At 32.5% G+C, this 26,418-nt stretch overlaps 1 protein-coding gene and 1 pseudogene across 1 annotated transcript; both read left to right on the top strand.

Annotated features, from left to right (window-relative positions):
• The first annotated feature begins 13,475 nt into the window (after positions 1–13,475).
• On the top strand, positions 13,476–15,546 carry LOC112726931 (protein LIFEGUARD 2). The gene is made up of 4 exons (XM_025776508.3): positions 13,476–13,952; positions 14,084–14,197; positions 14,743–14,900; positions 15,105–15,546. The coding sequence occupies exons 1-4, from the start codon at positions 13,478–13,480 to the stop codon at positions 15,309–15,311; spliced, it is 954 nt and encodes a 317-aa protein (XP_025632293.2). The 5' UTR covers positions 13,476–13,477; the 3' UTR covers positions 15,312–15,546.
• A 7,587-nt stretch (positions 15,547–23,133) lies between these two features.
• On the top strand, positions 23,134–24,841 carry LOC112726932 (protein LIFEGUARD 2-like; annotated as a pseudogene).
• The last annotated feature ends 1,577 nt before the right edge of the window (positions 24,842–26,418 follow it).

The following is a 26,418-nucleotide window of genomic DNA, read 5'->3' on the forward strand; positions in this document are numbered from 1 at the left end:
CTCGCAAACGCCAGGTTGCGAGAAGATAATAAGCACACATGTGACCATCTCGAAGATGCGTCTATCAGGACCATAAAATATCTAAAAGATCCACATGGTGGATGAATAGGTCCACATATATCACCTTGAATCCTTTCCAGGAATTCAGGAGACTCAAATCCAATCTTTACTGGTGATGGCCTTAAAATTAACTTTCCTTGAGAACATGCAGCACAACAAAATTCACTAGTTTTAAGAATCTTCTGGTTCTTTAGTGAATGTCCATGAGAGTTTTCAATAATTCTTCTCATCATGGTTGTTCCCGGATGACCCAATCGGTCGTGCCAAGTTATGAATTCATTTGGGCTAATAAACTTCTGGTTTACAGTGGCATGTGATTCAATTGCATTAATCTTGGTATAATACAACCCAGATGAAAGTGAGGGTAATTTTTCTAATATAACTTTCTTATTTGAATCATGAGTTGTGATACATAAATACTCATGATTTCCCTCATTCATCGTCTCAACATGATATCCATTTCGGCGAATATCTTTGAAACTCAACAAGTTCCTCAGAGACTTGGTAGATAATAGTGCATTATTTATTATAAATTTTGTTCCTCCAGGAAACAAAATTATAGCTCTTCCGGAGCCCTCTATCACATTGCCTGAGCCAATAATAGTATTAACATATTCCTCTTTTGGCACAAGATGGGTAAAATATATATCACTTTTGAGAATAGTGTGCGAACTTGCACTATCCGCAAGGCATACATCTTCATTACATATCCTTGCCATTCTCTTCAAAAAACAAATAATAATAAAATGAGTAGTATGCACAGATAAATTGAATACTTGATCAGAATTATTTTTCTAAGAAATACTGTACATAAAATAATGTCATATACTAAAATTTTATTTTAAAATTTGACACATTTAATAATTTCAAAATTCATATTAATATTTCATTATTTATGTACATCACATTTGAAACTTAAATACATAAAACTTAACAATAAATTTTTTACATTATTTATTTACATAGATACTTCACAATTTCACATATTAAACTATTCCATCATTGATCAAATGGCCAATATTTCCTTCAGGGTCCTCAAAGAAATCAGATACATCATAATAAGTGGTGGAGTTCTCAGCATCATTTGAAACAAAATTTGTTTCCTTTCCTTTGTCGTTCTTTTTCAAAGATGCCTGGTAAAGATCGACTAGGTGCCTTGGGGTACGACAGGTACGTGACCAATGGCCCTTTCCACCACAGCGGAAACACTTCTCCTCGGTTGATTTATTCTGCCCGATATTCCTTTCTTTGTCCCACTTCTGGTGAGATCCTCTCTTTTGAACATAATTCTTTTTCCTTCCATAATTTTTCTTGTTATTAAAAGCTTGCCATTTACCTCTTCTGGGGTAATGATTTGCCGCATTTACTTCAGGAAATGGGGCGGCGCCAGCTGGGCGCGCTTCATGATTTTTCAATAATAACTCATTATTGCATTCGGCAACAAGAAGGCAAGAAATTAACTCAGAATATTTCTTAAACCCTTTCTCTCGATACTGCTGCTGCAGGAGCACATTCGAGGCATGGAAGGTTGAGAAAGTTTTCTCCAACATATCATGATCAGTTATTTTTTCCCCACACAATTTCATTCGTGAGGTGATTCGAAACATTGCAGAATTATATTCATTTATAGATTTAAAATCTTGTAAACGCAAATGCGTCCATTCATATCGGGCCTGAGGAAGTATCACCGTTTTCTGATGATTATACCTTTCTTCAAGGTCTTTCCAAAGATCTGCAGGATCTTTTAATGTAAGATATTCATTTTTCAATCCTTCGTCAAGATGACGACGAAGAAAAATCATGGCTTTAGCTTTATCCTTCTGGGATGCATTATTTTCAGCCTTAATGGTATCTCCAAGATCCATTGAATCAAGATGGATTTCAGCATCTAGTATCCATGATAAATAATTGTTTCCAGATATATCAAGAGCATTGAATTCAAGATGAGAGAGTTTCGACATAATGAAAATTTGTTACCTGAGTCTTCCTAAAAATTTGATCAGAGTCTCGTGCTGATAACGTGTTGTGAAATAAAAAATATATATATAATAAAGTTGTATAAATAGAAGACTCTAGTATTAAAATAATTAGCTCAATAATAATTTATATATATATAATAAAATTATATGTTGTATTGTGTATATATATACAAAGATAGAAAGAAGTATTAAAAATAAAGAGAGGGAGAATCGCATTTGTTTATTATTACAATCTCAATATAATAAAGATGATTAATAATGCTATTAATATTATATGTAAAGAGTAATAGAAAATAGAATTTAAAATACTTATAAAATAAAAAAAGAGAAAGTATTGTAGTAGAAATATAAGGAGAAGAGTATTTGATTGCAGCATAAAATAGGATTGATTTATTTGTATGAAAAGGAAGGGAGAATGGTATTTTGTTCTGTTGTTGTGTGTATATTCCTTTTGCCCGTACATCCTTTTATAGGCATACAAAACTTGCTTTTTCAAACCTCATTAATGTTCTTCAATATAAAAACTTGTTCTTCTCAGTATAAAAAAGTTAAATTACTCATTAATGGACATCCATTCTTATCCATAGTATCCTCGTCGTAACATTTTATACTTATTTAAAGTATAAAGACTCCTATATATTCATGCACATATCCCAGGTACACAGTGTTTTATAATTATTTAAGGCTATATTTCTGATACTATACACCTGGTTTATGTAGTAGTTATATTATATTTTAGGTGCACCCAATCTTTTTCGTATATTCCGGATACAGATTATCCGGTTTGTGATATTATTAAATTTTATGTTTCTATATCCAAAATGTGTAATAAATTTATAATTCTTCTATATATTATATATTTTTATAAATATTATATTTATTTAATTTAAATAAAAAATCCTGTAAAATGCCGGTTATATCTACAATCCTAAGAACAATCTCATTGTCACTAGACTTTGAATATTTGATTCACGACTCTTTCATTTCAAAAATTAAACTAAGTCGTTTGATAAAATTCAAGGGCTAATATACTAATTTGAGTTGTTTTCATAGATGAATTGTAATATATGAACAAATAATATTATCACATGCAATATTTGGATAAGACCAATTTTTCGATATAGATACAGGGATAAATCTAGACATGTAGATTTGTGTTGGAGAAACATCTGATTGATAAATATCTGTTTAAAGAGACAAATTTGAGGATTATTCAGTGGCAGGCGTACCAATGTCAACAGGAGTCAGTGTATAATGGCGTAACTTTTGGGATTAAGAGAAGTTGATTAAATTAATTAGAAGTTGTGTCATTAGACATCAGTTAGGCACATTTACGTTTTGTTGGACTAAACATTTTATGGGTCTTAACACCTTAGAACAATGTAATTTTTTTCTTATTAATGGACTTACATATTATTTTTTGTAACAACTAGAAAATGATAATCCAGTTATAACTACTAGAACTACTAAGAGTGTGTTTAGTTTGCATTTTTATTTTTTGTTTTTATTTTTAATATTTTCTATTTTTTGAATTTTATAAAAAAAAAGTAAAAACAATAAAATAATAAAATTATGTTTTCTATTTTTATTTTTTCTTTTACAAAATTTAAAAAATAAAAAATATAAAAAATAAAAACAAAAAATAAAAACACAAATTAAATACACCATAATTATTTTTTGTATCACCTTAGAATAAAACGATGATCCAATTACAACTACGTACTAACACTACTAATTATATTTACAACAATAATAACACTTAGGTACACTTCTTACTAGTAGTTATAATATTAATATAAATCACAAATATTAATAACAGTACAAAAGATAATAATATTATTTAGAAATGAATGGGATAGAATAATAGAAGACAGTATAAATGTTATTATTTACAAATCATCGTTATTTAAAAACCAGATTTCTATCTTTTTTCGGAAAAAAAAAAATCATTCTACTGCTTAGAATACATTTATTTGAGAGTGGTAAATAATAATAATAATAATAATAATAATAATAATAATAATAATAATAATAAAAGATAAATAATGTTATTTATATTATTAATGTTATGATTTAACACTTTTTTACCCTAATAATTAATCCTAAAAAAAATAAATTATGACAAATTTAGATATTCAAATTTATAGATTAATTTAGTGATTAAAATTTATTCAATATTAAATTGTTCGATTAATTATCTTTCAGGAATTGATTTGAGATAAAAAAAAATATAACACAGAAAGATTATACGTAAATATTACGAGTAAAGTATTAAATTAGTCCTCTACGTTTGGGTATAATCTTGTTTTGGTCTCTAAGGTTTAAAGTGTTCTATTTAAATTCAAAAAAGTTTCATTTAGTTTTAATGTAGTCCCACCGTAAGGTCAAAGTTAAATAATTAATTAAATGTCTTACATGACAGCAGTACAAGAATAATGGAGATAATCTGGAGAACAAATACAAGTTTTAGAAGCACAAAATCGACTGTGAATGTATTAATATATTTATTTATCATTTTTCTTACAATTTAAATTAAATATTTTTCTAGAGAACTAAAGAGAATGATAAATAAATGTATTGATGTATCCAATGTTGATTTTGTACTTCTGGAGTTTGTACTTGTTTTCCATATTATCGAGTTCTTGTACTGCTGTTATGTAGGACATTCCATTAATTATTTAGCTTTGACCTCACTGTGGGACTATATTAAAGATAAATGAAACTTTTTTGGATACAAATAGAACACTTTAAATTTTAAGGACCAAAATAAGATTACGCCCAAATGTAGGAACCAATTTAATACTTTACCCTAAATATTATTAAAGAAAGGGGAAAATTCTTATTATTCTAATAAGTTGTATATTCTCTTCCCAGACTCACACAATGACAGTCGCCAATAGTGAAAGAGCCTAGCAGCGGAAACGACACAAATATCCAACACAATAATAATATGGAAGCACTAACAACACAATATGGTAGCAACTATAACAAGCAAATATAGCAAGTAAATCAATAACAAGAACACACTGAGATTTTAACGTGGAAAACCCCTTCAATGTGAGAGGTAAAAACCACGGGTCGTCCAGACCAATAAAATAGCTCCACTATAATTAAATGAGGTACAAGAGAGTCTCAAACAAAGCACAAAAATGTGCATATAGCTAGCCAAAACATCAAAGCACCAAAGTTTACAAATGAGAAGCAAGAAGATGAAAAATATCCAAAAGCAGAGCTGTTGTGCAAAGCTTATTTCTCCATCTGCAGACCTCCAATCAAAATCTTCACCATTCAGAATGAAGAACAAAATGTGAAGAATCTACAGTCTAAATTTCACGTCGATCTAACGGTAAAAGAATGAGAAATTGTTGTTCAAAGAATGTTGCTCTGTGTAAAATCGGGAACCCTATTTTCTCTCTTGCGAAGCCAATTTCTCCCACTGCAAATCTCTAATCAACATCTCCACCTACCAAAATAAAGAACAAGATAATAGGAACATGAAGTTCAAATTTCAAGCCGATCCAACGGTGAACGAATGAATAACTGCTATTTGAAATTTACTACTTTGTATAAAAATGGAAATTATGTTTTTCCTCTCCTCTCTCACTTTGGTGGCTACACTCTCTACCTTTCAATGACCCCCAAAATCTGATTAGGATTGTGGTATAATGGATGTAAAAAAATACCCTCAAAATATTGGGCTTGGGCCTCACAAAAGAGAGGAAAAAACCCAACAAATCTCTCCCTTCTCGACTAGGTGGAGGCTCTCGCTATTCCGGCGATCAAACATGTTTCAAACTTTTCTCTTGACAATGTTTTTGTCATCATATCAGTACCATTGTCATCAGTGTGAACTTTCTCAAGTTCCAACAACTTAGAATCTAACACATCTCGTATCCAATGATACCTAACATCAATATATTTAGATCTTGCATGAAAAGTAGAATTCTTGACAAGATAAATAGCACTTTAGCTATCACACAACAACACATAATGGTCTTGCTTGAAACCAAGTGCTACAAGAAACTTCTTCATCCACAACAACTCTTTACATGCTTCACTTGCTGCAATAAACTCTGCCTCTGTGGTAGAAAGTGCAACACACTTCTGTAGCCTTGACTGCCATGAAATAGCTCCCCCTGCAAACTTGACCAAATAACCTGAAGTAGACTTTTGAGAATCAATATCTCCTGCCATGTCTGCATCAGTAAAGCAAACTAGCAAATATTTTTCACCACCAAAACTCAAACTCAAATTAGTTGTACCTTTGAGATATCTCATAATTCATTTAACAGCATTCCAATGTTTCTTACCTGGATTAGAGAGAAAATGACTTATAGTACCAACCGCATGAGTAATGTCTGGTCTAGTATACATCATAGCATACATCAAGCTTCCAACAGCTGAGGCATAAGGAATTTCATCCATTGCTTGTTTCTCCTCATTAGTGGTTGGACACTGCTTGGTACTCAACTTAAAATGAGGAGCAAAAGAACTACCAACACATTTGGCATCATTCATGCCAAACCTTTGAAGCACATTCTTTATGTACTTCTCCTGTGACAAATAAAGCTTCTTGGAATCTCTATAACGAGTAATAGTCATGCCCAAAATTTGTTTGGCAGGACCCAAGTCCTTTATAGCAAAGAACTTGCTCAATTATTTCTTCAACTCATTAATCCTCAAAGCATTCTTGCCTACAATCAAAATATCATCCACATAAAATAAAAGAATGATAAAATCACCATCAGAAAATTTTTGTACAAATACACAATGATCTAAAGTTGTCTTACGATAACTATGCTCCCCCATAACAGATTCAAGCTTCTTGTACCACTGTCTTGGAGCTTGCTTCAACCCATAAAGACTCTTCTTAAGCTTCCACACAAAATCTTCCTTTTCTTTAACAACAAAGCCCTCCGATTGCTCCATGTAGATCTCCTTGTCTAAATCACCATGAAGAAAAGCTGTCTTCATATCCATTTGCTCAATCTCCAGATCAAGAGACGCTGCTAATCCAAGCACAGCACGAATGGATGACATCCTCACAACAGGAGAAAAGATCTCCTCATAATCAACACCTTTTCTCTGGCAAAAGCCTTTAACAACCAATCTAGGTTTATACCGAGACTTATAATTGTGTTCTTCATTCTTGATTCTGAATACCCATTTGTTCTTCAAAACTCGCATATCATTCGGTAGCTTCACCAACTCATAGGTATCATTCTCAAGTAAGGACTTCATTTCTTCTTGCATAGCTTCAAGCCATTGAGCTTTGCTTTCATCTTCAACAGTCTCTCTAAAGCATTCAGGTTCTCCTCCATCAGTCAACAAAACAAACTTATGTGGAGAATACTTTGATGAAGGCTTCCCCTCTCTTGTAGACCTTCTGAGTGCATTTGCAGGAATTTCCAAAGCTGGTTCTTCATCTTGATCATCATCACCAACTTCATCAAGTATCGGATCAACTGTTCTATCTTCACCTGCACCTGTATCATGCTCATTATTTTAAGCTTCAACTATACCATCTTCTACCATAAACATAGAGGGAGTAATATCCAAGTTAGAAAAATCATCACTAGACTGAACCATTGGCTTCTCCGCATTATCAACATCCTTCAATATTTGGTCTTGAACAAAGACAATATCTCTACTCCGAATCACCTTCTTGCTAACTGGATCATAAAATCTGTAACCAAGCTCATCCATGCCATAGCCAATAAAAATACACTGCCTAGTCTTTACATCAAACTTAGATCTCTCATCTTTGGGAATATGAACAAAAGATTTACATTCAAAGACTCTTAAATGATCATAAGAAATATCTTTACCTGACCATACCTTCTCTGGCAGTTCAAATTGCAAGGGAACACATGGTGTCCAGTTCAAGACATGAACAACAGTGCTCAAAGCTTCACCCCAAAAGGATTTTGCTAATCTAGACTGTGACAATAAATACCTAACTCTTTCAACCAATATTCTGTTCATCCTTTCAGCTAAGCCATTCAACTGAGGAGTTTTCGGAGGAGTCTTCTGATGTATTATACCATACTCTTTACAATAAACATCAAATGGACCTGAGTACTCACCACCATTGTCAGTACGAATGCATTTCAATGTCTTCCCAGTTTCTCTTTCAACAGAAGATTGAAATTGCTTGAACACATTCAAAACTTTATCTTTGGTCTTCAAAGTGTAAACCCATAATTTCCAAGAATGATCATCAATAAAAGTTACAAAATAGATAGACCCTCCAAGTGTTCTTGTCTTCATCGGCCCACATACATCAAAATGCACCAAGTCAAGTATCTCTGACTTTCTTGAAGGTGGATGACTCTTGAAAGAAACCCTGTTTTGTTTCCCAACAAAGCAATGGTTGCACTTTTGCAAAGCAACCTTACAACCAGATAAAAGATTGCTCTTGGATAACATATTCATGCCTTTCTCACTCATACTACATAATCTCTTATGCCATAAATCAGTTTCATCAACAAACTCAGTAGCATTAACAGCATCTTTCACAATCTTTGCTTGAGTTAAATAAAGAGTAAAGTGTCGTGTACCTCTAGCAACAACCATGGAATCCTTTGTGAGCTTTCAACTCTCACGAGAGAATGAGCTATCCAAGTCTTCATCACACAACTTACCAACAGAAAGTAAGTTCAACCGAATATCTGGAACATGCTTCACACGCTTCAAAGTCAACTTGGTACCGTTGGAAGTTTCTAAGCAAACTTGTCCAACACCGGCACATTTTGCAACACCTTGATGAGCCATTTTCACATCACCAAAATCACCAGGAGTATAAGATGTAAACAAATCCCTCCTAGATGTAACATGAATAGAAGCACCAGTATCAATTACCCAACTAGTGCTATTATCAACAAGGTTAATAGATTCAAACTCCTCAACAAGAAGAAAATCATCATGAGTTACATTAACCTTGTCTTCATTGCTACCATCATCTTTATTTGTGCTATTGTCTTTACTCGCTTTACCTTTCTCCTTCTTTAGCTGCCAACAAAATTTCTTCACATGTCCCTTTTGACCACAATGATGACACTCAATATTCTTATATTTTTTTCGAGACTTGCTTCTGCTTTGATCTCTACTTTTAGGACCTCGACTTTGTTTCTCCCCCTAGACTCAGAAATAAGAACATCTGAATGTGTAGTCGATGTACCTTGTGACTTTCTTCTCATCTTTTCATTCAAAACACTGCTCTTGGCAAGATCCATAGAGATTACACCATCAGGAGCAGAATTGGACAATGACATTCTGAGAATTTTCCACGAGTCTGGTAAGGAGCCAAGAAGTAACAATCCTTGAACCTCTTCATCAAACTTGATAGATAACTGATTCATTATTCCTTGGAAGTTATTTAAGTGATCTGTCATTGATGTCCCATCTGTATACTTCAAAGCCAACAACTACTTGATCAAAAACATCTTGTTATTCCCAATTTTCCGAGCATACAATTGTTCAAGTTTAATCCAAAGGGTTCGAGCATGTGTCTCTTCAATAATATAGTTCAACACATTATCGTCAGCCTACTGCCTAATATATCTACAAACTTGTCTATGCAACAAAGTCCAATCATCATCAGATTTATCATTAGGCTTCTCTGTACCAAAAATTGATTGATAAAAATTTTTTACATAAAGCAAATCTTCCATCTTTGACTTTTACAAATCATAATTAGGACCATTAAGAGTGATCATCCTACTAGTATTAGTATTAGTTTCCATTGTTCACATAATCACAAGTCCAGAAAAATACCAACAAGCTCTGATGCCAGTATGAAAGAGCCTAGCAGCGGAAACGACACAATATCCAACATAAAAATAATATGGAAGCACTCACAACACAATATGACAGCAACTATAACAAGCAAATATAGCAAGTAAAGCAATAACAAGCTAAGAACACACCGAGATTTTAACGTGGAAAACCTCTTCAATGTGAGAGGTAAAAACCACGGGTCGCCCAAACCAATGAAATAGCTCCACTATAATCAAATGAGATACAAGAGAGTCTCAAACAGAGTACAAAAACGTGCATATAGCTAGCCAAAATATCAAAGCACCAAAGCTTACAAATAAGAAGCAAGAAGATGAAAAATACCAAAAAATAGAGCTGTTGTGTGAAGCTTATTTCTCTCTCTTCAGACCTCCAACCAAAATCTTCACCGTTCAGAATGAAGAACCAAATGTGCAGAATCTACAGTCCAAATTTTATTTTGATCCAACGGTGACAGAATGAGAAACGGCTGTTTAAAGAATGCTGCTCTGTGTAAAATCGGGAAACCTATTTTTTCTCTTGAGAAGCCAATTTCTCCCGCTGCAAATCTTCAATCAACATCTCCACCGACCAGAATGAAGAACAAGATGATAGAAATACGCAGTTCAAATTTCAAGCCGATCCTACGGTGAGCGAATGAGAAATTGCCATTTAAGATTTATTGCTTTATATAAAAACGAAAATTCTATTTTCCCTCTCCTCTCTCACTTTGGTAGCTACACTCTCTACCTCTCAATGACTCTCAAAATTTGATTAAGATTGTGAAGTGCAAAAAAATACCTTCAAAATATTGAGTTTGTGCCTCATAAAAGAGAAAAAAAAATCCAACAAATAGCACGTAACCATGGTGGAGGAGTCTTTACTCTTTCGATGCTTTTCTTTTTTTGAACTCTATCAGCCATTGAAAATAATTAACTATGAAATAGTGATAGCAGTGGATCAACTTTTTTTTTTCTCAGGGATCATTCTTTCATTTAAAAAACTTTTTGTTACAAAAAAATCATCTCTGAACTCACTTAACCATTTGGTCAAATCCAAGAAAAACAAAACAAAAATGAACCAACTTGCTAATTAATCAACGTAATGGTAATTAGCAATCTTTATATAAAAAGTACTTGACCCCTTTAGCAGTGAATTTTATTGCATCTGCTGCACATCTTGCATTCACTGTAGTCTTTGTCCTCTTCAAAAGATACTTATCATTTATACACTCATTCATTTCTTAATTTACACATATAGATATTTTTTTTAATCTACATAAAAGACTTGACCCTTGAATAAATTATGGTATAACATAACATAATACTATTATTTACATTAATATGTCACATGTCATTAATACACATATTATTATCCTACAATATACGGTAGAATTATGTTTTGACACTTGATATTTCTATGTTAGTATATCACATTAGTATATACGCCATTAATAAAAAATACTTTAGAAATTAATGTGAGCTAATTTGAAGTTCAAATAAAAATTCAATGACCATTTTAATTTTAAACTCCGATATTTTATTCTAAGAAAAAATACTAATGTAATTTACTTACCATAAAATAGATATAACCAGTTAACCACGTTGACCAAAAAGTTTGGGAGAAGACTAGAAGGTATCCACCAATCACCATATAGGGATATTCTCACACATTCTCGCATATGCTAATGCGCTAAGATAGTAAGATTATAGTTTCACATTGAGAGCCAAATCATTTTAAATTTTTTTTTTTTTTTGGTGACAAATCATTTTAAATTTTGAACAGAATACACATATGACATATTACACCATTTGTGTAACGAGTTTAATTTATTTTCACCTATAACTAGCAAATTTTTTTAATACGGTATTATCAAATCAAATTTACTTTTTATAATTATTTAAATGATATATTTAACAAAGAATTATTTTTGAATAAAAAATATTATATAATATAAAAAAACCAATTACTAATTAATCATCATATATTTATTATTAAGAAATTATAACTTTTTAATTTATTTATAAATATTAATTATAGTCACATTAGTTATTTCATATTATTATATAACTTATATAGCTTCCACCATGCTTCTAGTCATCTCTTCCATCTTCCTTTCTGATACTTTTTGGTCTTTTATTGTTTTTACAAATAGTAAAAAGTGAATATCACAATAAAATACACAACTTTATTATAATCACGTATTATACCAATTGACAGTTAATATTAAAAAAAAATCGACAAAATATTTTAAAAATATTATTTTTTTTATAAGTGACAAACAATTTTTGTATTTAAAAAACTATTTATACATTTAATCCAAAAATTTATAAAAATATTTAGATAACTATTTTAAAAAAGTGAATTAAAATTTGATTTCTATATTTTTTATTTTTTTAAAGTATTATTGGTTGTTAATAAAAAAATCACAAAAAATATATATTTAATAAAAAATTACTAAATTTAAAAAAAAATCTCATTTTTTTAATCATGTTTATAAAAGAGTATATCAAAATTTAATTTTTAAAATATTTTTTAATATACATTTTAATGTGAAGTATTTTTTATTATATTTTAAAATTATTTAAAAATATTTTTATTGATAATAAAATTTAAATGTATTTTTGTCGATAATAAAAGAAAAAGTATAGGGTACTAATATATTATTTGTCAATTTTTTGTCAATAATAATTAATTATTATATTTTAAACACATATATAAAGAGACACATCTAAAAAATATATTTATAAAGACATTTTCATTAAATATAACCATAAAAAAGATATTTTTATTAGACACATTTATAAAGACACTTTCATTAAATATAATTATAAATAAAAATTGGTAGAAGTTGATAGAAATACTGTTGATAACGTAGGGATATTAATAATAAAATTAGTTGAGTGCCATTTTTTGTGAGTGACGTTTTTTTTCCCCGCTCGGTAACCAGAATCTGACTGTTGGAAAAGTCTAGAAATGTTATCTTTTTACACGTGTCAAAGCGTAAAACACCCACGTGTTCATGTCGCTTATGACGGCGATCCTTCATCCTCCAATGGTAAGCGATCTCTCGGGAACTTTCTCAATATTTTCCCTTTCCTTGCCTACTTAATTCAAATTCAAATTAATTAGTTACTAATTTATAATATTTAAATAGTATTTTTTTAATTTAATAAAAAATTTTCGGAAAATTTACTGTTTAAAATAAAAATATATTTAATATTATAGAAATAAACTATTATATATATATTTATATATAGTCAATGTTTTTATAATTTATATCTATAGCTATATTTTTATACCATATACATATAAAAATATGAGAAGAATTAATACATTTATTATTTTCAAAATTTAAATTAAAAACTTTTTTAGTTAAATTATAAAAATTTATTATCTTAACTAATTCTATTTTTATTATTTTTATATATATTTAACAAATTAAAAAAAATCAATAGGCACTAATAATTTGTGATAATATTGTGGTGTACTTTTTAATCTATTTGTCTAATTTATATTTTTTATTTTTCTTAATTCGTTTTCTTTTCTGCCCAATAAATATTATCGGAGGGAATAAAATGAAAAATGATTAATCATCATTAATCTCTTAAATTATTGTCTAAGTATAACTAATTAATTAATTAATCAATTCAACGAGGCTCATGTGCGGTTTATTTATAATATTTATAGAGAGAGAGAGAGTTTTTATCGATTTGCGTTGGCACAAACACAATCTCCATAGATTCAATTCTCTTTCTTCTTCGTTTTCCTTCACTTTCCCAGTCAACAAATTTTTCCGGAAAATAAAACAAACAAACAAAGAAGAAAAATCTCCCGGAATCGAAAAACCTTCCTTCCGTGTTCGAACGATTTCAGCGAAGATGTGGAACCAACCGTTCGGAAAGACTGATTTAGAAAGGGGTGGTGGAGCGAGACCACTGTACCCTATGATGCTCGAGAGTCCCGAACTTCGGTGGTCCTTCATTAGGAAGGTCTACATTATAATCGCCTTTCAGCTGCTCGCTACGATCGCTGTTGGCGCCGTCGTAGTCTCCGTCCATCCCATCGCACTCTTCTTCGCCGGCACCGGTGCTGGTTTGGCACTCTACATCGTCCTCATCTTTGTCCCCTTCATCAGTGAGTAGTAGTCCCTAATTAATTAACTAACTTCATTTCTAATTTTAGGGTTTATGGGGTTTCTTATTTATTGGGTTCTTTTGGTTTTTTCTTGTTTGATTTGTTCTAACATTTTTTTTTACTTAATGCAGCGTTGTGTCCTCTTTACTATTATTACCAGAAGCATCCGGTGAATTATTTGCTGTTAGGGATTTTCACTGTTTCGCTTGCTTTCGTAGTTGGATTGACTTGTGCCTTTACTAGCGGTAAAGATTGGATCTTCTTGTCTTCTATTCCTTTCTTTTCATATAATTGTACTAGGAATTAGGATTATTGAACATGTCCATTTTCAAAATGAACATAATCATGTCATGTTGGTATAAAGCTAAAATTATAAACAATCAATGGTGGAAATATATACACCAGAGTATCCAGTTCGATTGGTGAGAGTTTAAGACATGAGGAATGCTAGAGGACCATTATCAGGATTTATTGTTTTTATTGTTTTTGGCCATAAGCTAGGCATCAATGGGATAAAGTATGTTATTGGATTCCTAGACTAATGGAAATAGATTAAGAGAATTGGCTAAGTGATGGCCAAAAACAATAAATTCTAATGGTCTCCTAGCAAATTTAGTTTACGGTTGTGGCCAAGATTTTTGTTTGTTTTGCTTGGTTCTTTTCATTGTAGGTGGGCGATGACTGATGACATTTGGTTCTTTTCATTGTTCAAGTTGAATTATATTTTCTGGTTAGAATTTGCTTATTATGACCGTAATTTCTTCTGACGAGATAAGCTTTTTGGATACAGGGAAAGTGATTCTGGAGTCTGTCATATTGACTACTGTGGTGGTGGTTGCCTTGACTCTCTACACATTCTGGGCTGCAAGGAGAGGCCATGATTTCAACTTCCTTGGTCCCTTCTTGTTCGGTGCCGTGCTCGTTCTTATGGTCTTTGCATTCATTCAGGTAAAACCATGGGAGACTAATTTTGATAATCAAATGCTTCTGTTTTTATAAGACGTTCAAGTTACAGGGTCGTTGATGGTTTTGATGATGTATCAATCTACTACGAATGGATGTAGAAATTACATTCATATTATGGTTCTCAAAAATTTGGTTTCTTTTGCATTTCGGAGCTGAGTTCTTATGCGGTGTTCTTTTTCTTTGCAGATTCTCTTCCCACTGGGTAAGCTCTCTGTTATGATCTATGGATGCTTGGCATCAATTATATTCTGTGGCTACATCATATATGACACAGACAACCTTATCAAGAGATACTCGTACGATGAATACATTTGGGCTTCGGTTTCATTATATTTGGATGTCATCAATCTTTTCCTTTCTTTGCTAAGCATTTTCAGAGCTGCTGAGAGCTAAACTTGAGGACTTGTTTCATCTGTGCTACTATTTTGTTTACCCATTTCCTTGGCACATGTTTCTTGTGTATGGGAAAGGGTATTTTTTGGGGACAAATAGGATTCTTATTTTGGATAATAAATGTGTGGCTTTGGCAAGTTCATTGTATCAAACACATTTGTCAAGACTGAATACTGTTTTATAAAATTATGTATTTTACTGAATTGTAAATAAATTCATGATTTGTATTTTGCAATATTTGTGCTCGTTCTCTGTAACTATTTAATTTTTATAAAATAATTAATACTTACTATAAACTGATAGCAATTCAAATAAATAGTAATTCTAATGCTAAATATAAACGGTCATTATTCACAATAATTTGTTTACTACTTTATGACATCTATGTATATCCAATGTTGAAAATTTTCAAAAATAGGGCTCAATGGACAGTTGCGGTATTAATGAGAGCAAACGAGAGATATTTCTTTGTTGCCAAGCGGTATAGTGTGTCTCGTTTTGGCATGTTATTGTCTATTAAAATAACAAGCTTCCTTGCTTGTGTCTATGGATTTCGTATAAGGAAAGAAATCGTGTTCCTTAAGGTGTGTGGATTTTCTTTCGGCTAAGAAACCCACTCATTATTCCTTAGTGGCCAAGAATCTAACGTACATATTGCATTTTAATTTTATGCTGACAAATGCTATCTGAAGCCCAAAAAAAGAAGAGAAAAGGAATGGAATAGCTTGTCACGGTAAATTTTAAAAGGTTAGATTTAACAAAGTTAGATTTAACTGTGTTAGTATAGTTTTTTAGAATATTTAAGAATATTTTAAAATGTCTTAGAAGGTCTTAGAATACCTTAAAAGGTTTTAGAAGATTTTAAAAGTTTATAGAATAGAATATTCTAGAAGAATGTGAATGTATATAGAAATATGAAGAATATTATAGAACAATCTAGAAGTATTTAGAAAAATATGGTAGGATAAATATTTATAGTGAAAGTTCTAGATGATAAATCTGAATCATTCATTAGATTTAATCTTAACCATTCATTAAGGAAGTAGATAACTATAAATAAGTAGTGGAAGTTAGAGTTTGGGTGTGAGTCACCTGTGAGTCATTTGTAATAAACACTTAAGTAATAAAGTGTTTTTAGCTTTCTTGTTAAATACTGAAGATTAGAATTGGAGTGTGTCTAAAGTCGTGACAAGCTACATTAAAATGTACATTCAACACTTTTTTATAATTGAGTTGTTTTTAATTTTGACGTTTAGTAAATAATCAAATTAATAAAGATTAACATAACTAATTTAAAATCTTTAAAAAACAAATTTAATTAAAAAAATTTTAAAAATTAATATAAAAAATGAATAATTTTTTAGGGATTAATTTGAGCACTTATTCTTTTAACTTTTGTATAGTTGATTTTGAAGTAAAGCAAGTTTAGTTTTTTTTTTGTGTCTGAAAAATAACAAAAAAGAAAAAAAAAAGAAAAAAAAGAACACAGCTTAGGGAGCTAAGAGGTCACGCCTAAGAGCTTCGAGATAGTATTCCCGGGCTCCAAGCACTCAACATACATGGGATTTCCATTAGCATCTTTCCCTTGCTTCTCTCTTAAAACAAAGCTCAAATTGATCTCCGAATCCTGAATAATGGACTCTAATCTTCAGGATCAAATCTGCTTAATCTCCATGCTTGGGAAACAAAATCCTGCATAGCTAGGTAAGCTTCTGTTATCCATCTGGCAGCAAAGTGATTTAAATCTACACTCCCAAGCAAGAACCAAACCTCTCCAAACCGCAAACTCGCATCTATAAACAGCCCAAACAGGCATAGATCCATAACATCCTTTTACTTAAGATCCTTTACAGTCCCAAATGGCACATCTCGAATTTGAATGCCGTAATAGCAGAGCTTAATTTCTTGAACACCTCTCTGAATGATGAAAAATCCTCCGAGTTCCAATGTCACCAAATCCACCAATGCCACCGATTTGAGTTAGGGATCTGAATATCGTTATGAAGGGAAAAGATTAAGATCCTCCAGACATTCCCACACACAATGAGCTGCAGTCTTGGGTTTCCCAACAACAGCAGGGACACATCCGAATTGTTGAGTCTGCAGCGGAATTTTGACTTCTAATAACTACAAAATAATATGAAATTGAACACTACTCACAATAATGCACTCGCTATATAATTACTGAAGAGAAAAGAAAATAAAATAAAATAATAATGATAATATGAAAAGAAGATGTGAATGTAGTTGTTATTGTTGATGATGATTGAATTGAAATTCTACAAACGTTTATATAATGGTTATATGCTATAATTTCAACGGATAGAAATAAAACTTTTCTATAATAACTCTTAGCCTTCCTTTTCTTTCTCTCTCCCTCACAATTCTCCACCTCGTTCACAATTTGAAATCTACACAAATTTTGGACGATCAAAGAATGGTATTCATATTCGATTGCATCATTTGACAATGACTGCCTAACATGGAACAATATTGAGCAATTTCAAACAATGTTGGAACTTGTTTCTTGACACCACTTTAGTCAACATGTCAGCGGAATTTTCATCCGTGTGTACTTTTACAAGAGAAATGTCACATTTCTCCATAACATCACACACGAAGTGATATCTAACATCAATATGCTTGGTACGAGCATGATGAACCTGATTTTTAGCCAAATGAATTGCACTTTGACTATCACAATTCAGATCCACGCAATCTTGCTTCAACCCCAAATCATCTAGAATAGGGGTGCACAGACCCGGCCTGGCCCGAAGGCCCGGCCCAGTCACGAACACTTTAGGGGCTAATTTGGTGTGATTTCATCAGGTTTAGGGCCGGGTAAGGGTCTCAAAAATAGACCCGGTCATTATTTCGGGTCGGATCCGGGCCATAGCTCGGGTCACCCGAAGTCGGCCCGATGGCCCGGTCATCATACACAATTAATATTTTGTGTTATTAGTGATGGATCATGACTATTCTTATGTGGAATTTAAGTATTGTAAACCTTAATATTTTGTTTTATTAGTCATTATAAGACTATAAGTTAATGTTTTATATTTAGAATGCATAAGACTTTAGACTAATGCATAATATTGTATTATTTGTATTGATTTAAATATTTGGTATTATTAGACAATATTAGTATTGATTATGGTTTTGCTTTAGTATTGATTGTGGTTATGCTTTAATTTTAAAGAATGATTGGTTCTTATTATATTTTTCTAAGTGAATTTTACCATGTTAAATAATGGTTGGAGTCTTGGAAATTTGGATAATTTTACATGCTAGCTTACAAGAAGGTATCAACGTAATGTAATGTTAACGGCCCGGTTTTCTCCCGGTTTTCACCCGGTATAATTGTGGCCCGAAAGTGTATTGATTTTATCGAGTCTAGGGTCAGGTTCGGGTCTAATAAATAGACCTGGTGTATATTCCGGGTCGGGTCTGGGTCACATCAAACCCGGCTTCACCCGGCCCATGTGCACCCCTAATCTAGAAGACCTCTTAGCCACAATGCTTCTTTCACCCCTTCTGCTACTGCCATGTACTCAACTTCTGTTGTAGATAGTGCCACTGTAGCTTGTAACATCGATCGACAACCAACTGGAGCACCTTGTATTTTATATACATAACCAGTCATAGAACGTCTTCTATCTAGATCACCAGCATAATCAGAATCAACAAAGTCGCTGATTTGACATGATTTTCCACTAAAGTATAAACCTATGTCAATGGTGCCCTTCAAGTATCTTAATATCCACTTGACTGCTTCCCAGTGTGCCTTACCCGGGTTTGCCATGAACTTGCTAACAACACTTACTGCCTGTAAAATATCTGGGCGTGTACATACCATAGCATACATTAGCCTACCAACTGCACTAGCATAAGGTACATTTTTCATGTAAGCCTTATCCTCTGCTGTTGTGGGAGATTGTTTACCAGAGAGTCTAAAATGTGGAGCCAACGGTGTTACCACCGATTTAGCATTTTTCATTTCAAATCTTTCAATGACGCGCTCAATGTATCCTCTTTGGCTCAAGAACAATTTTTGGCTTGATCTCTCCCTTTTAATTTTCATGCCTAATATTTTTCGTGCAGCACCCAAGTCTTTTGTTTCAAATTCTTTACCAAGTTGAACCTTTAACATATCTATCTCTACCTTGCTCTTAGAGGCAATAAGCATGTCATCCACATACAATAGAAGATAGATATAATCACCTCCAGGAAGCTTACGAATGTATACACAACAATCATGGTTACTTCTGGAAAAACCTTGTTTTAACATAAAGGAGTCAAATCGCTTATACCATTGCCGAGGAGATTGTTTCAATCCATATAGCGATTTCCTCAAGCGACATACCTGACTTTCTTTAGCCTCAACCTTGAAACTCTCATGTTGATACATGTAGATTTCTTCCTCTAAGTCACCGTGCAAGAATGCAGTCTTCACGTCTAGTTGTTCCAACTCAAGATCACCATGAGCGACAAGACTTAAAAGCACCCGTATGGAAGTGTGTTTCACCACTAGAGAAAATATCTCATTGTAATCAACACCTTCTTTCTGTGCAAATCCCTTTGCTACTAACCTAGCTTTGAATCTTGTACCATCTGACTTAGTAGGATCTTCTTTTCTTTTATACACCCACTTACAACCAATTGCAGTCTTTCCCACGGGCAATGGGACTACATCCCATGTCTTGTTCTTATGAAGAGATTGCATCTCTTCCTCCATAGCGACCAACCAACTCTTTCTATCTTTGTCTTTGATAGCATGTTTGAAGGTGACCGGCTCATCATCCTCCACTGAGAGTGCATAATCTACCAAGATTAGCTGCCCATAATGTCTCAAAGGCTTGTCTGACCCGAACTTCTAAACAAATTTATAATTCCTCTTTGGCCTAGTAGATGCCAAAGAATCCTGCTGCTGCTATTGTAATACATGTGCATTTTCTCGCTGAATTTCCTCATGATCAAGTTCATCCTCTGCATCATCTCGAGTAGCATTAGGATGCTCCACCTGAACATTATTAGAGTCTATTTGTTGGTATTTAGACTCTATCTCCACCACTTGAGTATTTGAAGTTTTTTCCAACATCACCATCATCTGGCACCACATCTTTAGACAAAGCTACCATAGATCGTTCATCAAAGGTAACATCCCTGCTAATTACAAACTTAGAATCATTTACACTTCAAAGGCGATAGCCTTGAACCCCTCTTGGATACCCCAAAAAGATTGCCTTCTTAGCTCTATCATCAAGCTTATTATCTTTGACATGATAATAGGCTGTGCATCCAAAGACTCTGAGTTTCTCGTAATCTGCATGTTCCCCTTACCATACCTTATAAGGTGTGTCTCCATCTAGAGAAGAATGTGGAAATCGATTCACTATGTAGCAAGCTGTAGCAACCGATTCTGCCCACCATTCTCTGCCTAACCCGGAATTAGAGCGCATACACCTTGCCTTCTCAAGTAGCGTACGATTCATTCGTTCGGCGATTCCATTCTGTTATGGTGTTTCTCTAACTGTCCAGTGTCTTGTAATGCCTTCTCGGTCACAGAACTCCTTGAAAGCCCCATTCGTGTACTCTGTGCCATTATCAGATCGTAGAGTTTTCAGCTTTCTACCTGTTCGGTTTTCAACCATTGCTCTCCATCGCTTAAAAGTATCGAATACCTCATTCTTATGTTTGAGGAAGTAAATCCAAACATACCTGGAATAATCATCAACAAAAGTAACAAAATACCTGGAACCACCCTTGGAAGTAACTTTAGCCGGGCCCCAAACATCAGTATGCACGTAGTCTAACAACCCTCTGCTTTTATGCTTGCTTGTAGAAAACTTCATCCTATGTGCCTTTCCATACACACAATGCTCACAAAATTTCATTTGTGGTTTCTTCATATTCTTTAGCAAACCTTGTCCACAAAGCAATGATAGACCTTTCTCTGACATATGTCCAAGCCGCATGTGCCATATTCTCGTGCAATCTGTTTGATCTCTACTTCCACCGATTCCAACTGCTAACTCACCTATAACCGTTGTCCCCAAAAGAGAATAAAGATTACCGTGACGAACTCCTTTCATCACTACCAAAGAACCATGAACAACTTTCAGTACCCCATTTTCCGCAACTATTTTGCAACCATTTTTCTCCAACAAACCTATAGAGATAAGATTTTTCCGCAAGTCTGGAATATGTCTCACATCCTTTAAGGTTCTTACGACACCATCATGCATCTTGATTCTTACAGTACCCAACCCCTCAGTTTTACAAGCATGATCATTGCCCATTAAAACTGTGCCACCATTATGCTTTCATAGGTAGTAAACCACTTCCTATTTGGACACATATGGTGAGAGGCTCCTGAATCAAGAATCCACTTATCGAAGATTCATAAGATTGTTCTGTCACAGAGTAACAATCTTCCTTATCATTTGAGACGTAGCTTGCTTCTTGCTTTTCTTTTGGGTTGTCGTTGTTCTGTTTCTTGAAAGTTATCTTCTTATTTGGACAATTTGCTTTGAAATGTCCAGACATTTAAAGCATGTTCTCTCCGCGTGAGGTCTAGATTTTGGCCTAGACTTTCCACGCTTATTACCTTTTCCTCTTTCATTAGTCCTTCCTCTAGCCGCGAACAATCCTTGTGCTTGATCATTATATTCTCTTCCATTTGAAGATGACATTACACTTGTAGCAACCTTACGTAGATCATCCGCTAAAAGTGATGTCCTTGTCTCATCCATGGTCAGAGTGTCACCCACCAGCATCAATGTCTGCACCAGATTTTCATAGGACTTCGGTAATGAAAGTAACAATATGAGTGCCTGGTCTTCATTATCAACCTTCACATCTATATGCTTTAAGTTTGATATGATCCTATCAAACTTATTGATATATTCTCGGATTGAGGTGCCTTCCTCCATCTTGCATGTATACAATTTGGATTTTAAGTAGATCTTGTTAGTTAGAGTCTTTGTCATGAAGTTACTCTCTAACTTTAACCATACGCCTGCTGCAGTTGCTTCTTCGTTCACCAAGAAAGCAACATCCCTCTCAAGGCATAAGATTATTGCAACTCGTGCCTCAAGATCTAATTCTTCCCAATCATCATCTTCCATTCCTTCCGGCTTTTTCTCTTTTCCCGCTAGTGCCTTGTGTAACTTTTGTGATATAAGCAGATTTTTCATCTGCATCCTCCAATAGGAAAAATCATTTTTTCATTGAACTTCTCGATTTCATATTTGCCTACTTTGACATTACTACTAGTAGAAGCCATTATATTCAAAATTGAATTTTACCACTCAAATAATGAATAATATAACGTTGACTCTTGATACCAATTGTTGATTCTGCAGCGAAATTTTAACTTCTAATAGCTACAAAGTAATATGAAATTGAACACTACTCACAATAATGCACTCGCTATATAATTACTAAAGAGAAAAGAAAAGAAAATAAAATAATAATAATAATATGAAAAGAAGATATGAATGTAGCTGTTATTGTTAATGATGATTGAATTAAAATTCTACAAACGTTTATATAGTGGTTATATACTATAATTTTAACGGATAAAAATAAAACTTTCCTATAATAACTCTTAGCCTTCTTTTTCGTTCTCTCTCCCTCACACGAATCTGCTAGGAAGAGCATCATAAATACAAGGCCAAAGGAAGAATTTTATTTTTTCCGGTAAGTGGCACGCCAAATCCAATTCCAAGCTGATTCCAGTTGACCTTACTCTTTAAAAAGCCAAATATATCCATCTTTGGTCATATAACTACCTGACACTGCACTCCTCCAAAACCAGCCAGTGGCATGATCAGGGGCTGATCCGTGAGAATTAGCTTGAAAGTTTCCAAGGTCCTCTGAAAGAGGAGTAAAGCAACTTAAGTTGACAGCAGAATACTAAATTTTCGCAATTTCTAATTAATTAACTTCATTTCTAATTTTAGGGTTTATGGGGTTTCTTATTTATTGGGTTCTTCTGGTTTTTTCTTGTTTGATTTGTTCTAACATTTTTTTTTACTTAATGCAGCTGTGTCCTCTTTACTATTATTACCAGAAGCATCCGGTGAATTATTTGCTGTTAGGGATTTTCACTGTTTCGTTTGCTTTCGTTGTTGGATTGACTTGTGCCTTTAGCGGTAAAGATTGGATCTTCTTGTCTTCTATTCCTTTCTTTTCATATAATTGTACTAGGAATTAGGATTATTGAACATGTCCATTTTCAAAATGAACATAATCATGTCATGTTGGTATCTTTACTATTGATTTAATTGCTCTAGGAAAATAAAGCTAAAATTATAAACAATCAGTGGTGGAAATATATACACCAGAGTATCCAGTTCGAATGGTGAGAGTTTAAGACATGAGGAATGCTAGAGGACCATCATTAGAATTTATTGTTTTTGTTGTTTTTTGCCATCAGATAGTCATTAATATTTAAAAGAATAGGATAAAGTATCTTGTTGGATTCCAACTAGACTACAAGCTAAGTGATGGCCAAAAACTGATGGTCCTCTAGCAAATTTAGTTTACGGTTGTAGCCAAGATTTTTGTTTGTTTTGCTTGGTTCTTTTCTATGGGTGGGCGATGACTGATGACATTTGGTTCTTTTCATTGTTCAAGTTGAATTATATTTTCTGGTTAGAATTTTGCTTAGTTTTTATGTCTTTAATTTCTTCTGACGAGATAAGCTTTTTGGATACAGGGAAAGTGATTCTAGAGTCTGTCATATTGACTACTGCGGTGGTAGGTGCCTAATTGCCTTGACTCTACGCATTCTGGGCTGCAAGGAGAGGCCATGATTTCAACTTCCTTGGTCCCTTCTTGTTCGGTGCCGTGCTCGTTCTTATGGTCTTTGCATTCATTCAGGTAAAACTATGGGAGGCTAATTTTGATAATCAAATGCTTCTGTTTTTATAAGACGTTCAAGTTACAGGGTCGTTGATGGTTTTGATGATGTATCAATCTACTACGAATGGATGTAGAAATTACATTCATATTATGGTTCTCAAAAATTTGGTTTCTTTTGCATTTTGGAGCTGAGTTCTTATGCGGTGTTCTTTTTCTTTGCAGATTCTCTTCCCACTGGGTAAGCTCTCTGTTATGATCTATGGATGCTTGGCATCAATTATATTCTGTGGCTACATCATATATGACACAGACAACCTTATCAAGGAGATACTCGTACGATGAATACATTTGGGCTTCGGTTTCATTATATTTGGATGTCATCAATCTTTTCCTTTCTTTGCTAAGCATTTTCAGAGCTGCTGAGAGCTAAACTTAAGGACTTGTTTCATCTGCTACTATTTTGTTTACCCATTTCCTTGGCACATGTTTCTTGTATATGGGAAGGGGTATTTTTTGGGGACAAATAGGATTCTTATTTTGGATAATAAATGTGTGGCTTTGGCAAGTTTATTGTTTCAAACACATTTGTCAAGACCCAAGACTGTTTATAAAATTATGTATTTTACTGAATTGTAAATAAATTCATGATTTGTATTTTGTAATATTTGTGTTCGTTCTCTACTACTATTTAATAAAAATTATAATTATTCACTATGATTTGTTTATTAGTTTATGCCATCTATCTCCAATCTCGAAAATTTTAAAAAATATGACTCAATGGACAATGGCGGTATTAATGAGAGCAAACGAGAGATATTTCTTTGTTGCGAAGCGGTATAGTATGCCTCCTTTTGGCATGTTATTGTCTATTAAAAATTTAAGGAAAAGGAGAATATTTCTTCTTTGTGTGATGTAAATTATAATAATTTTGCTTTGGGACGTGAGACATTGGCCCCACAATTTTGACTTGTATTGCTTTCCCTAGCATTATGGGGCATGGTTTCTATATAATTTTAACAATAATAACTTAGCATCAACTACTAAGTGTGTCTTTAGATGAGAGATTGTAAACAAAAATTTGTATAAAATTAATTTTATAAAATTGATTTTAATAAAAAATAAGTTGGTGTTAATATAATTTATATTTAATAATTTTATATCAAAATAGATTATAATAAAATGAATGTTATTTAGATTATTTCTTTTAAATTATGTTTAGATAAAAATTATTAAAAAATATATAAATTTATATCATTTAAAACTGATATGACCGTTATACCAGTTATAAATTGGCATCACGTTACAACATTTCAATATTGTCCGTTGAATACAACAAACCGTTTTTATACGACATTATTGCCTTTTAATAACAATAACAACAAAAAATGTAACTGAGATGACCCATTCTGCATATAAAGGTATGATATCTCATTTTTAGGAGATATAAAAAAACAAACATTTAATTTAAGTATGGAATGTTTTTGTAGGTACACTCTTTTTTTGTTTCTTTTGCAGGTACACTCTCTTTTTGTTTATATTTTGCACAACGTGGCATTTCTTTGAACAAAAGATTTAGATTTTTGGAGATAATAGCTCGGTGTCCATCTTTAAAGTTGAAGTTATGTCCAGATTATTCATTCAAGAACAAAAACTATATTATTTTAACACTCTTTTAACTATAATTTTTTTTAAAAGAATTTAAATTTATATGTTGAAATTTAGTACTCTATTGGTTATAATTTGTTAGCACTCTTCTTTAATACTCTTTTTGTAAAATTATATCTTTCAAATAAAATTTATATTATAAAATTAACAATAATAAATAAAATATATACTAATTTAAGAACATATAGTAAAAAATATACAAAGTCAAATAAAAAAATAAAGTTCTATAAAAAAATATATTAATAAAAATGATTAAAAAAGTGTATATGAACAATAAATACTAAAAATTCTATCAAAAAAATACAATAATACACATAAGTGAACATAAAAAAACTCTAAAAAAATATTTATATTATTAACAAGAAAAATAAATAAAAAATTGATAAAAATTAAAACATAACAAAAAGTACTAATAATAATATTAAAAAATATTTGTTTGTAAAGCATAGCTATGAAAAAAAATTCAAGAACTCTAATGTTTGTTTTTGGTATTTTTTATTATAAATGAGATTGAATGACAAAATTAGTAGAATGTTAATTAATTTTTTAATTTATTAAGTGAATGCAAAAGTTA

This window comes from Arachis hypogaea, chromosome 12, assembly GCF_003086295.3.
Source record: "Arachis hypogaea cultivar Tifrunner chromosome 12, arahy.Tifrunner.gnm2.J5K5, whole genome shotgun sequence".
In the NCBI taxonomy this organism is placed as follows: domain Eukaryota; kingdom Viridiplantae; phylum Streptophyta; class Magnoliopsida; order Fabales; family Fabaceae; genus Arachis; species Arachis hypogaea.